The 13,494-nt window shown below is 42.1% G+C and overlaps 1 protein-coding gene across 1 annotated transcript; it reads right to left on the bottom strand.

The window, feature by feature from the left end:
* Nucleotides 1-605: 605 nt before the first annotated feature.
* gpr78b (G protein-coupled receptor 78b) lies at nucleotides 606-4,079 on the bottom strand. The gene is made up of 3 exons (XM_076972910.1): nucleotides 3,054-4,079; nucleotides 2,831-2,944; nucleotides 606-1,943 (listed from the first exon to the last, which is right to left on the bottom strand). Exons 1-3 carry the CDS (start codon nucleotides 3,719-3,721, stop codon nucleotides 1,706-1,708), a joined length of 1,020 nt encoding a protein of 339 aa, XP_076829025.1. The 5' UTR covers nucleotides 3,722-4,079; the 3' UTR covers nucleotides 606-1,705.
* Between the last annotated feature and the right edge of the window lie 9,415 nt (nucleotides 4,080-13,494).

Here is a 13,494-nt window from a genome sequence, read left to right as displayed (position 1 = left end):
TGCAGTCTAAAATCCATGGCAACATGGCAAGAATAACAATTACAGGCGAAAGCGTTCAGGAATCTGTGGCGTGTGTTGTAACCCTGCAGCAGTAACTCAGTGGAACAGTAAACTGTCGTAAAACTGCCCTCATAGTTCCAGGATGACGGAGCCAGGACCCTGCGTGCCAAGAAGACTAAAGGCGAATCGCAGATAATGTCATCGCTTTCACTTATATGCCCGACAACGTTTTCAAAACAAAAACAAGCAAGTAATCAAAAACATAAAACTCCATATCCATGTTGCATTTGTTCATATAATAAGAATTAGTCTACATTTAGGTTAATTTATTTTCCAGATGGCATCACGTGCTATTTGAACAGTATAAACATCCTCTTAGCACCCCTCTTTTGGTTCATATATTAACAGGTTAATAAATAAAAGGTAGTTGTTTTACTATAGGGATGTTGGCTAAAATCAGTGTAACTACAAGCATATTATTGTTTAATGGGAGCATGTATTTGTTGAGAAAAACCATAGTTTACTTCAAATGACACAATAATGTATATTCTAATTTATTGCACCATGTTCACAAGACGGTACATTTTCAACAAATCTGGCACAAACACAACTGTATAAAGCACTTTCTTGGTTACTTCAGTATTTCTTAATTTCTCACCCCACATGTCTCATTGTTTTAAAACAATGTAATGTACACTACAAAATCCATATATTGTGCAAAGTAGTTACATCAAAAATCTGACTTGTTTACCTTTAGAAACAGAACTGGCATCCACAATGGTGTTGCTGTAACAAGAATCTAGTACATTCAGTTTCAATATTATAGGTACTATACTGTGATTTTCAACTTTGGCTTTTTAATATAACTATTAGCAAAGATAAAATGACAAAGTAGAATATAATCCAGTGACCAAGATGCTTGCGAATGAGTGAATTCACAAGTATATGAACAATGATGTTCACATTAAAAAACAAACAAATGTCAATGGAAAATACACTTTCATCTTGTGAGGTTTGCTGATACCATTCACACAATAAGTGTGATCATAATGTTGGTTCAATAAATATTTTCCAGAATTCCACCTTTTTAAGAAGATTTCACTAGAATGATTTGATAATCTTGGAAAAAGGGTTTAGTGCTTACTAGAGTGGCAGCAATGTCCACTGAGGTTCTTTTATCCTTTTCTCATCTGTGATGTTTATCTGTATCTGTGTATGTGTTTGTGTGTGTGTGAGAGAGTATGTATGTGTATATGTGTCTGTGTGTGTACGTGTGTGAATGCGTGCATGTACGTGCGTGCGTGTGAGTATATGTGTGTACATGTGTGTATGTGTACATGTGTGCGTGCATGTGCGTGTGCTTGTGTGTGTGTGTGTGTGTGTGTGTGTGTGTGTGTGTGTGTGTGTGTGTGTGTGTGTGTGTGGCTACTCACAAAACAAGGCCAGTTAGTCACGTATCCTTTACTGTTGCCCATGTTTATCAGCAATATCTGGTGCATATACCTTAAGGAGTCAAGGAGTCAACATCTCCAGCTGCAGCTAACTGCTTTTCATCATAACCCCCTCTCCAATCCCCTGTTCAATCTCTCTCTCTCTCTCTCTCTCTCTCTCTCTCTCTCTCTCTCTCTCTCTCTCTCTCTCTCTCTCTCTCTCTCTTTCCTTTGACTTCAAAGGCTTTGGGATTTTCCAGCACTTGCAAGTGCCATTAACTGATTCTTTGGAGACAGTACTCATTTTCTGTGTCCAGTGAGCTGTTGTGTCCAGAAGAAGGGTACAAGTCACGTTTCAGAAGGCGGTTGGCCCCTGTTACCAGGGCTTTCCTGTACTGCTGCCGCAAGAGGGAATACGCAAAGGGGTCTGAAGCAGCCTTGCTGTATGTTAAACACCTGGTGAAAATGCCCCAGTAGCGGTTGATGTCCACAAAGGGAAGTAGCTCTGCCAGCCTATGAAGCAAAGAGCAAGAAGATCTCAGTAGACAGTCTGAAGATCTCAGTAGACAGTCTGAAGATCTCAGTAGACGGTCTGAAGATCTCAGTAGACGGTCTGAAGACCGCAGGAACATTAAAAGGATGTTCATGTCTTGTGCAGAAGGCTCAATCTTTCGTGTTATTTATATATTTATTTATATTATACATATACAAATGGTTCCCTATAATGGGAAACCCAAAATGTATTCAGTGTAGTTCAGTAATACATTTAGAGGCTGGAAAATTATTATCTAGAAAGCAGAATTTCATGAAGAATTTTGGATGCATGCATGCATGTTTGTATGTATGTGAGTGTTTATTTGTGTTAGTCTTAGTTTTATTGCCTACTTGTTTATTAATGCATGCATGCATGTTTGTATGTATGTGAGTGTTTATTTATGACTTAGTTAGTCTTATTGTCTATGTGCCTTTTTCTTTCTAGGTCAGAGATAAGAATACAGCAGGCATTACAGAAACATGGAAAATATCACAGAGATATAAGGAGGAGCAGTGAAGAAAATGGTAAACAAAGCTTGTTTTAGGTCCTTCGAGCACGCTCCAGGCGTCATCAAGTGCAAATCACCAGAGTAACTGTAACTATTTATAGGCCTACGTCTTATCACCACTGGTGCACATCAGCTGGCTATTCTAAGAAACACAAATTTTTATGATGCAGTTTACGTCACCTCGTCGTTCAGTTACATGACGCAAAAGAATCTTTACAGACACTTAGGAGTGCAACTAATTTAGAACGATTCGATCAAAATTGGGCACAGTGTAAATTTAGTAAATGAACCCCTAAAACAACAACAATGTGATGTTTCCCGAAATATTCAATTGCTTAAATTTTTAACGATACATACCTGGTTATCACATAAGGAGCGAAGCAGATAATAAATGAGCCAATGAAAATACTGATTTTCTTGGTCGCGCGTTGTTTCCTCTTCTTTTGTTCCGCAATACAGCGTTGTTTAACACTAGAAGAAGTAGCGTGAAATATTGTGAGAAACACAACGGAATTGGACAGAGACAAACGCAACAGAACCCCGATACTAAAATCATCAAGACATAAAGTAATATAAATACCTTGGATGTATGTCTACCAGTAGGAAGAGGGTCTGCATGGTTATAATGTCAATCCTCTTGCAGTGAAAGCGTGCAACTTTTAATACCTTCAAGTATGTGACGCACAAAATCAGCAGCGAAAGCATGAAACTGGTGGCGTGGTACACGACGGTGAACACGGTAAACTTAATCCGCGCGGTCTCCTCGAGCAGATGCAGCGTGCAGGATGCGTAAACATGGTGGTAACCAACCCAGGAGAAAAGCAACGCGATGAGGGAGAATGTGAGTGAGTGGAGCCATGAGTAAAATACCATAACCAGGGCGTCCCGGTAACGCATTTTACTGGAGTAACTCAGCGGGAAGACCACGGCGATCCAGCGGTCTATACTGAGGGCTGCCATGCTCAGCATTGTGTTGGCAGTCAAAAATGTCTCTAGAAAGCTGACTGCGTGACAGAGACAATCCCCAAAAGGCTGCTGCTTTCTTATAATCCCCACCAAAGTGGACGGCATATTCACGATGGTGATCAGTATGTTGCAGAATGAGAGGTTCATAACGAATATCCCTGGCACCTGTTTGCGTATCTCGCTGCTGTTGATGAAGCATAGTAACACCAGCAAGTTCGATAGCAAAGAGACAACCGCGATCACAACGATAAACAAGGCAACCAGAATTTCCGCAAAGTCCATTTCTCACTCCAGAAGTCTTATCGAAGTATGTCTAGCCACGATGATAGTAAACACGTTATAACGCGCATGATTCCTCATGTGCCGTTTGTTGTTTTCTTCTTACAGACAAAAATTAACTCCAAAAGTCGAACGAGGCGCGTGCGTGCGGTGCGCTGTCCAGCGTGCTGAACCGTAAGAGCGCAGACGCTTCCTTTTCGTTCCCTTCACTTTGCTACTAAAGTTTCACACACTTATCTTGTCAATGCGTTTCTTGGCAGATGATTGCAGATTCACTATAGGTTGGTGTCGTAACGAAGTCCTTGCTCCAAAGGCTGGTCTTTTTCTGTTCCTCTCTCAGCTCGAATTCACTGCCTCAGCCCGAACTCCGTTGCACTGTCAAACCCACAAGAGCTTTGTCCTCGGCTCATGCGCACACAGTAACCCACTGTGGAAGTCCAGATAACGGCAAAATAATTGATAACACCAAAATTACAGGATCATTTAGTGATGGCAACATGAGGTGATACAATATTTGACACTGGCCTCATATGTTTCTTGGACATACTGAACTGTAATGCATATAGTTTTGCTCATTGTATTATGATCATTGTTTACTATATAATGGAGTTATTCAATCTTTTATGGTTGATCAAAGGATTAAGACTTTAAAATGGCCCAATTGGGGCCATTACAAGGCTCTGGAAAGATGGGGTTACCTAGCATGAAAATTTATAGGGTTGACTATGGTTGTGCTATAAGAATGCAGGCATGTGTTTTGGATCAAAAGATGAATGTATCCACTGGACCTACTAGCAGTACATACATTGCTGAAAGACAGCAGGGTTCTCTCAGAGGACGGGAAGATGAAAGAAGCCAGAGCAGAATTAGATAGATGTGTGCCGTTATGATGAACAGCCCTCATGTGTAGCACTTTGGGTCAATAGTTGAAGGTCTACAGAAAGCACGAAGACATCCTTCTTACCAAGTTTGAAAAGCAATGGCCTTCTATTGGAACCCTGTGCAGAGGCATAAAAAACATAGAAGGGTTACATAGACAAATGGAATCAGAATGAAACGCAGACATGTTTATCAGATTTGGTGGATGTAGTCTAGAAATTTAAATAGCATTAATTATTTTTCAGGTGGATGATGCATGGATGAAAGCTCAGTGAATAATGGGTCATCAGCTGTGTCATTGTGCTGGGTGAAATGGTATTACAATTAGTGGGTTTCTGTCGTAGCGTTAGGCTGCTGTGAGTATATGTTTGGACTAACAGCTGAATGTCTGTGATTTTATTATTGTTGCTCACAAATTTCAGAAGTTGAAAGAAGCAGTGGGTGTCTGATTATTGATGGAGCGCTGGAGAACAGGACAGACAAGTGCTGTGTGTTTGAACTCTTCTCCCTCCCTACCTGTGTTGTTCTTACACATCTGCTGGCTACAACCTGAATGTTCAAGAAGGCAATAATTGGGTTCCTGTCAGAGGAGAGAGGGGTGAAAGGAATGATTACAGGTCTAAACAGATGAGAACAGTCCGTATGAAACATAACCACAGGCATGAGGTATCCGTGGACTCTTTAAAGCAAGTAGCTGTAGTTTAAACCATCAAGGAGTAACAAAGTTCTAGGATGATGGAGAGATGACTAAAAGAAAGGATTAAAGAAAAGAAGAATACATGAGCATATGCATAAGTTAGGACAGCTTGTTATGCCAGCATCAGCAACTTGTGTGTGCCAACTTTCACGATGGCATTAGCACTTTAGAACTTTACAGCAGGACTCAGGAGCTGCAAACATGTTTGATGGGTCCAGATTTAGCTGAAACAGAGGCAGAGATTAAACAAATGACTAGAAGGAAGAGATTCGTTCAAGGTTGGTAATTTCAGCTCGAAAAGAATACGAGAATCCTGCAGAGATCTGGCAGGAAGGACAATGCTGGGAGCAAAAGTCAGTTTGGTCTGCCGGCTCAATCGTGACACTGACCACAGGAAACTGTAGACACACAACAGTCCGGCGATCACGCGAGCAGGTCCGGCGTGTGAGTCAGTACCATGGAAAGTGCAGGGGGCAGGGATCCGGTGTCGGCTCCTCACAAATGGCTTATCAGAGCGGTCAGGAAGCCGCCGCAACTGGGCTTCAGGGCAGAAAAGCATTATGCTATTAATAGCACTCTGACCGGGTGTCTCCTACTTTATAATGCTGCTGTCCCTGCATCTCACCTGGAACTTCTACTTGTAAACTGTGCTGGATTGTTAGATTAGATATAATTAATTAGATAATTAATTAGATATAATTATATATATATATATATATATATATATATATATATATATATATATATATATATATATATATATATATATATATATATATATATATATATATATATATATGTTTATATATATACAGGTATGTGTAGTTTGTTATATGTAGCGGGGGTAGTTTGTTATACAGTCTGTTTCCATTGCGAGATAGACTTGATGTCACAGCTTTACTTAATTTGTCAGTCACAGCTTTCTCTTGTTCCAGCATTGATGTATGTGTCAGAAAATCTGGGGTCTTGTGCCAAAATTGAAATGTTTTACATCATGGCTGAACCCGTCTTTTGCTGTCAAATTTCCCATGTGATGAAGGCCGACTGTAGATGACAGCGTGGACGTGGCCAGACTGCAGGGTCTCCGTGGGAGCAGATCCTCCTGCAGGGTTTCTGGGTGATTGTGCTGTAAATCTGTGTCCACATGCGAAACAGACCAGCTGCCTGATGCATCATCGCCTACTGGGTGAGGTGAGCGTGGAACCACAGGTGGCAAAGCAGCGGCTCAAGTCACCAGATGTAAGCACTGCGTGGGTGTAGGCGATTGTGTGTGAAGGGGTGTGTGTGTGTGTATGTGTGTGTGTGTGTCTATGTGTGGGCTTATATAAGAGTGTGAGCACATAACTGACACATCACCACCCCCAGTCACTGTCAAACTTGTTGCAAAGAGCACGTTGCAATTACAGCGCGAGTCATTCATCCCGCGTCCAAAGGCGGCTCACAAATCATCACAACCTCACGTTTTGTTTTTGACCAGAGACCAAAGTGCCTGTCCTGTCATTAAGAGTTCCACGGAGGCATTAGGAGTGCCGTTGCCTCTCCCCTTTTGTTTAATGGCGGGCTGTGCGGAGGTGCTGTTGCGGTGCGGTGCGGTGGAGACACCGAGCGCTGTTTGGCAAACAGAGAGTGTGGAATGGCTGCCGTGAGACATCTCCCAGCTGGCACAGGTACGATCAAAGAGTTATTGTGAGTCACGTCGCCATGGAAACACCGAGCCTTGTGCGGCATTGTCCTTTCGATGAGATAGCAGAGAATTAAAATAACTTCTCTCAGATAGAATTGCAACACCGTCAGCGACGTGTACCTGTCACATTTGTTAGTGGTACACTGGTTTACCATCGCTGTAAGGGCAGGTGGAACTAAAGCCCAGTTATCAAATAAGATAAGTTTCCTGTGTGTGTGTGTGTGTGTGTGTGTGTGGATACATGCGCACGCATGGTGTGTATGGAGTGCACGCCAGTTTGCGTGAGCTTATATGTGTATGTTTGAATCAGACAGTTCTTGCCATATTGCTGCGTTTTCCCAATCACACATCCCACACCTCTTTACGTAAACAACACATTCCTATCCAAAGGCGGTCCCACACATGCTTGGACAACAGTTATGTAATGGGACTCAGAAACGTGGAAGTAAAGTGTCTGTGGAATAGGAACATTTTGGGAAAACACTTATTGAATAAGGCCACGGCTAATTTCAGAAGTCATTGTTTTGGTTTTGTTGACCTCCCGGGCCAACATTTAAAAGAATCTAAGATCTTCTATGGGTTTGTGATGAACCATTGAAATGAGCCACTTTCAGGTTCAAAGTTTTGTTGAAGAGCCATGTGTTCTCCTACATATTACATAATCAGCTTATATTAAAATATATTCATGAGAATTATTTTTTTCCATTTATAGTATTACTCATATCTTCATAGAGGTCGACAAATCAGGTTTCCTCCCACGAAAGGATTAGTTTAGCCCACTGCAGGAGGCCATTGGCGATGGCTCAGTCAACCTTTGCTCAAATCATGGGGGTGCTTCTTTCATCCAGAGACCAAAAGGAGTAGACAGAGTAGGACAGAGAGCCTAAGAGTTCACATCAATAACGCTGTTTCAGCTTACTGCTCATGGGTGGGGGCAGAAAGAATGGACCCTGTTTGACCAATAGCAACAAAGAATAGACCCTGTTCACCAATAGCAACAAAGGGGTCACATATGAAAAGATTCTTTTTTGATTTATTAATGCCCCACCACACAACAAAGCATCCACACCAGCGTAAAGTACTGTATATAACAAACAGAAACCTATTGACTTTCAACCAAAAAGTTATAAACTGTTTAAGAGATGTCAGAGAATCCTGATTCTCCCCCCAAAGACGCACTTTGGACATGCGATACAGAAAAGGGAAAACGCCAGAACGCCAGAACGGTTAGCGTGTGGTGACTCCGCAAATGTCCCCTTACCTTCGCTGCCACGCCTGGCAGCTCGCCAAGCCCGCCATTGTTATCTCAGCAGGCCTTTGTAGGTTCTCCCCCCACACATGCCCACGCCTGAATGCCATTTGCTCTTCAAACATCAGTCGTGTATTTCAAAGGCATCACATTTATGGCCGGACCCCGAATATCGAAACTGTTACGAAACGTGATGTAACAACATAGACGTTTTGAGACAGGTGCAATCTGCCGGGTACGGTGCAGTGCGGGACAGAGAGTGTGATTATCTGCATACATTATATGCAATGGTTAGACAAATTATATGCATTTGTGGAGGGTGTGGTCTGGTACCAAGATATATGGTTTCTTTATAAGACTGAAGACTTTTACTCTGCTGGGCAAAAACATGAAACAAGCAAACAAGAAAAAGACTGACAATCTCATTAAGTATTGTGAAACCAAAGAGTTCCCTGATGCTTAATGCATTCTACAGTTCTGAACACAAGTCCTCCCATGTGACATTTGCCGCAAATGTATATATGAACCATGTTTGTCTGTCTGTATTAAGGCAGAAAGCTTTAGTGATAATAATAGTGATACTAGTCTCTCCTCTATAATTTGCCATGATGAAGAGTTCATAAAGCTAATGAGCTTCTGTGATCCGACATAATAGTGTTCCATTTAGGTCTTAGAATAATACAGTGTGGTAAGGTAGATGTGGTGGAAGGCTGTACATTGTAATGGCCTATATACCGGTAGTTATGAAAACTATATTGGCTGGGGTTGTACATAACAAACGCAAGCAGTCATACACATATTTTTCGTATCGCATGTAAAACCAACAAGCAAAAAACAAAACAAAGTAAGTAAATATTTGGTTTATGACAGATGGTGATTAAAACACACCATGGCACATGCACAGACTTGTGGATTATGGAGGCAGAATACTTGAACCCAACCCTAGCCTCAGTAAACAAAACAAACTATTTTGTATCTTTTCATTTTTCTAATGCAAGCTGTCTGTTGTGCAAAAGGACATTTGGCTGCTTACAAACATCAAACATCAAATGTGCATTTTTTTTTTACTGGAGATATTTGGTCCCCACAAAAGTTTAATATACTGCAGAACATGCACGTATGCACACGCACACACATGAATACAGACAAACACCAAAAAACAAAACAAAACAAAAAACTTGTGGATTATGGTAGCAGAGTATGTTATGGGTACATTTGTACCTAATCCGAGCCTCAACAAAAGAAAGTCTTTTTCCTTTTCCTTTTCTAATGAGCTGAATATGTTGCTAAAGGATATTTTGCACATTAAACGTGCGCAATTTGAGATCATGCCGAAGAAATTCAGTCCCCACAAAGGGCTCACACGCACTACACATGCACACACAGCATTCGAAAACACTCATGGTGTTTTCAGAAGCTGATGCATGTCTGTCTGTGGGAGGTTGTAAATGAAGGTGTCTGAGTGACACAGCAGAATTTCATGCCTCTGCCAGGCAGATGAAAAATATCACGCACCTCATACACCACACAGCCCATGATTATTAATTACACACACAGTACTAATGTTTTTGCAGTTGGCATTTTCCGTGGTAGTTGTAAAAGTACGTTTGTTTTTCAATGTAAAATGTTGACTATTAATATAATAAACATTATAATACTATGGAACAGCGGCATGCATACGAACACAGCAGGGACAAGCCTGGGAATGGACCTAGCGGCATGAGGTGAAATGTACTGTGTGGGACCCGCAGTGGCCCTAAAAGCAGTGGGTGGACACAGACACCTGACAGAGATGGTACTGAAGATCCCCATCAGCCCACCGTCTGGGTCCCGCTGCCCCCGAGGCAGAACGCCCTGTCTGCTCGGGTCTGGATGGGGGTTACGTAAGAGAAGCAAACATGGCAGTCACGCTTCACGGTTCATCAAGACCGGACGAGCGCCGCTCGCGGTTCTCGCTTTCTCGGGTTTTCTAATGCAGTTATTCGATGGGAAGGGGACATTTGTGCAAGAAAAGGTCTAATTCTGTCATTGGTCACAGCATCTTTGATATGGTAGGAACCCACAACACTCCAGCAGAACCAGGTCACACATGACGGAGAGAACACTTTGTTTGTGCCGTAGGCAAAATGTATCAAGATGTCAGAGGTTATTGTATTGTGTAAACTGTTAACAAGATTAAAAATACATTCTAATGTTATAAATACTATTTAAAGGTACCGTTTTAATCTAAAGTTCAGCAGCATGTCACAATTTCCGGGAGAACAACATTATTCCTGTGTAGCTTCCAGTTCCATTACTATTTTAGAAGAGCATGCAGTATTAAATAGTGTTACATAAGTCTAATCAGTACCATAAGTGAAGCTTCTAGAAACTTCTGCACAGCCACTGAACTCTTGTTAATCTTTAATTAAGCGTAAGGTGCGGCATTGATTCATCGGTTCCTGGTGGAAGCTATTTTGAGAGAACGTCGCCCACAGACACCGTGCAGGGCAAAAAAGAGAAAAAAAAGGAAGACTTTTTTGAAAATACTTTGCCCCGTTGCTCCACACACTTTGGCAGACTTCTGGTTTCATAAAGATTTTAGTCTTGAGTTTAGAATTCTTCTAAAATCATATGCTTTAAATTGGACATTGGAAATTGGAATAGACCAACTGTGTTTGTTTTTTTTTTTTTTATGAACACACTGGCCATTTTGGTCAGTAAGGTTTGCACTCTTTGTCAGTGAAGTACACCTTGTTCAAATGCACAGCCTATATCCTTATTTTATTTCAGATTATCTTCTGAAAAATAGCTATTTGTGAAAACCTACAGTTAACGCCTTCCATTTTTTTTACTACGCCAGCACATTTTCTTGCTGTGAACAGTAATACTGAAGTCCTGGCACTGTAGTATTCTCACCACTTAGTTACAAAACGGACATTCAAAAAAAGTTTGCTGCCTGGTACTGTGGGAACGGCTGGAGGTGTGTTTTCCTCCTAAAATCCACCGAGTTCTGCACACCCCTGTTCTTACACTTACAATTAGATATAATTACTATATTTGGGATAACAGATGACCAATACCTTAACCAACCAACACTTCCTATTAGACTTCTAAGTGAAAATCAATGGGAATAATCACAATTGATCACAAGTAACAGTCAAAAACAACTACAATTTGTCTTAGCCACACAGGCTTGTTAAACAGGCTTGCGCAGAAAATTGGCAAACGTTGAACTCTTCTAGTCTTGGAACTTGCAGCTGGCGCTTCAGTACAGCAGACAGTACACGTGCAGGACACGTGCAGGACACGTGCAGGCGTGCGGCTGGCCTCTGTTCATTTAGCAGCTTCTCGGTCTGCCAGCCTTCCTCCTCTCCCAGCATCCCCGCCATCCTCTTCGTCACTGCTTTCCATTACCAGTAATCTATTAAGGACCCTGCCAAGGGAATACGTGAACCCGCTGCTAGAGTAGCCCCGAGGGGGGAGATGAGAGGGGATTTGAGCTTTTCTTAACCCTTCTAAGCTCTTGTATGAGCTCACATAAAGAATCCATGTCTTCTACTTTTTGTTCTGCGCATCTCCGCATCTCCTAGGCTGCAAGACAGGCTAATGGCTTGAACAACAACAAAAACGGCAAAGGGAGAAAAGCAATATGCTTCAGCTGTAATGTCTGGGATGTTCCCATCTTGTTATCCTCAAGAGTTGTCCAATAACGTCCACATATGTTTTTTTTTTCTCAGAGATGAATGTGGATCTCTCTCAAATGTCTCATTTCAGCACAAACGGAGACAAACTGGGCTTGTGATATTGCAATTCATCCATTTAATTTGCTAACTCATGAGCTCTTCATAATGCTGCAGTGATTAATTCTGCACATGGGTAACCCTGTGTCCTCCATAAATAAATAAACAAATAAATAAATATATAAAAGGAGGGACGCAGACTTGAAACCTCAAGCAAAACTGCCTTTATTTACCTCAGTGAGGGAACGAGTCGTGTTGTGCAACGTCGCGTTTACATACTGACCACATGAGGTCAATGTAAACTCTGGCTTGCTGTCATACAGTTATGTATAGAGCTGTGGCTTCTTTCTCAAAAACAGCATTGCATGAAGAATCTATCCAATCTTTATCCATATTTTTTGTTTTATTGTTATCATACCATTTACTTTACGGGGTCTTAGTGAAGCTGCTGCCTGGACAATACCGCTTCACGCTACAGCTAAGAGAAAAACCAGGAGGGCTCTCACAGACACGCCTAACAGACAGAGGCGTGCGGGGGTGGCAGGAAGAGAAAATCCCCTTGCTGCATGTGTGGGAGGCTGTAAACCCAGTTGGAATGTTCTTCAGAAGAGCACACTTGGTCCAGGACCTGCTAAATCCCTTATATGTCACACTGACTGGATATGAGGTGATTGCAGATAGTTGTTACATATAACTGAAAACCTAATGAATTCTTTTAGTCTTTATGTAGACATTTACATGAATAAATAAAGTTGTTGCTGATGTCTAAATGCAGTCCAATAATGTCACGTCTTTGGCTTCATGCAGGTGAGTGACACATTAACTGTTACAGGCATTTCTCAGTTTTGCACTCTCCACTCTGAAGTCAGTGCTAAATTCAAACCAAAGTTTCTCTCAGACCAAATGAGTAGGGACCTGTCAGCTAGACTCAGTGTCAACGACTTCAGCTGTGGGGAGAGGAGTCAGTGTGTGAGGACAATGTATTTTCTCTCTCTCTCTCTCTGCCTCTTTCTCTCAGGTGACAGCTCACCAGATGTGCGTAGGCAGTGTATGGTCTTTGGATGGCCAGAGCCCACAGAGATGTGCAATCTATGGCAACACACACACACAACACACACACACACCGTGCTACCCTACAGACTAAAGAGAAGAGAGATGACGGTAGCGTGTGGTGTGGTGTCTCACACCACAGAGTACTAGCAGAACCGTCACAGGAGGGCATGCTGGGAAAACGGCCCTCTCGGTTGCGGCGGTGCGGAGATGTCACCTGGGTCCGGCGCATGACACGAAAGACGGAACTGCCTGGTGATGCTTTATCTTCACAGGTAGAGCAGAGATGTTTGCATGGCCTTGGCTATGAATGAGTTACGGCGTTGATGTTAGGTTACTTTACATACTGCGGTCCACTCAGCAGAAAGGAAAACGTCCGTGATGGAACGTCCGTCAGAGGAAGAATGCTGATGGAGTGTTCTGAGGTTTCTACCACAGAGAGAGGAGAGAGTGTGTGGAAGGGAAGAGTGCATGAGGGAAGAGTGTGTGAGAGAA

This window comes from Brachyhypopomus gauderio, chromosome 14 (assembly GCF_052324685.1).
Source record: "Brachyhypopomus gauderio isolate BG-103 chromosome 14, BGAUD_0.2, whole genome shotgun sequence".
Classification (NCBI taxonomy): domain Eukaryota; kingdom Metazoa; phylum Chordata; class Actinopteri; order Gymnotiformes; family Hypopomidae; genus Brachyhypopomus; species Brachyhypopomus gauderio.
Note: the sequence above shows the minus strand (reverse complement) of the source record. Positions and strands in the feature narration are given on the sequence as shown.

Coding starts and splice junctions, on each gene's coding strand:
- gpr78b (XM_076972910.1), bottom strand. CDS start 3,721: ATGGACTTTGCGGAAATTCTGGTTGCCTTGTTTATCGTTGTGATCGCG. Junction 2,945..3,053: donor CTGGTAGACATACATCCAAG/GTATTTATATTA, acceptor TACTTCTTCTAG/TGTTAAACAACGCTGTATTG. Junction 1,944..2,830: donor GCTCCTTATGTGATAACCAG/GTATGTATCGTT, acceptor TTTGCTTCATAG/GCTGGCAGAGCTACTTCCCT.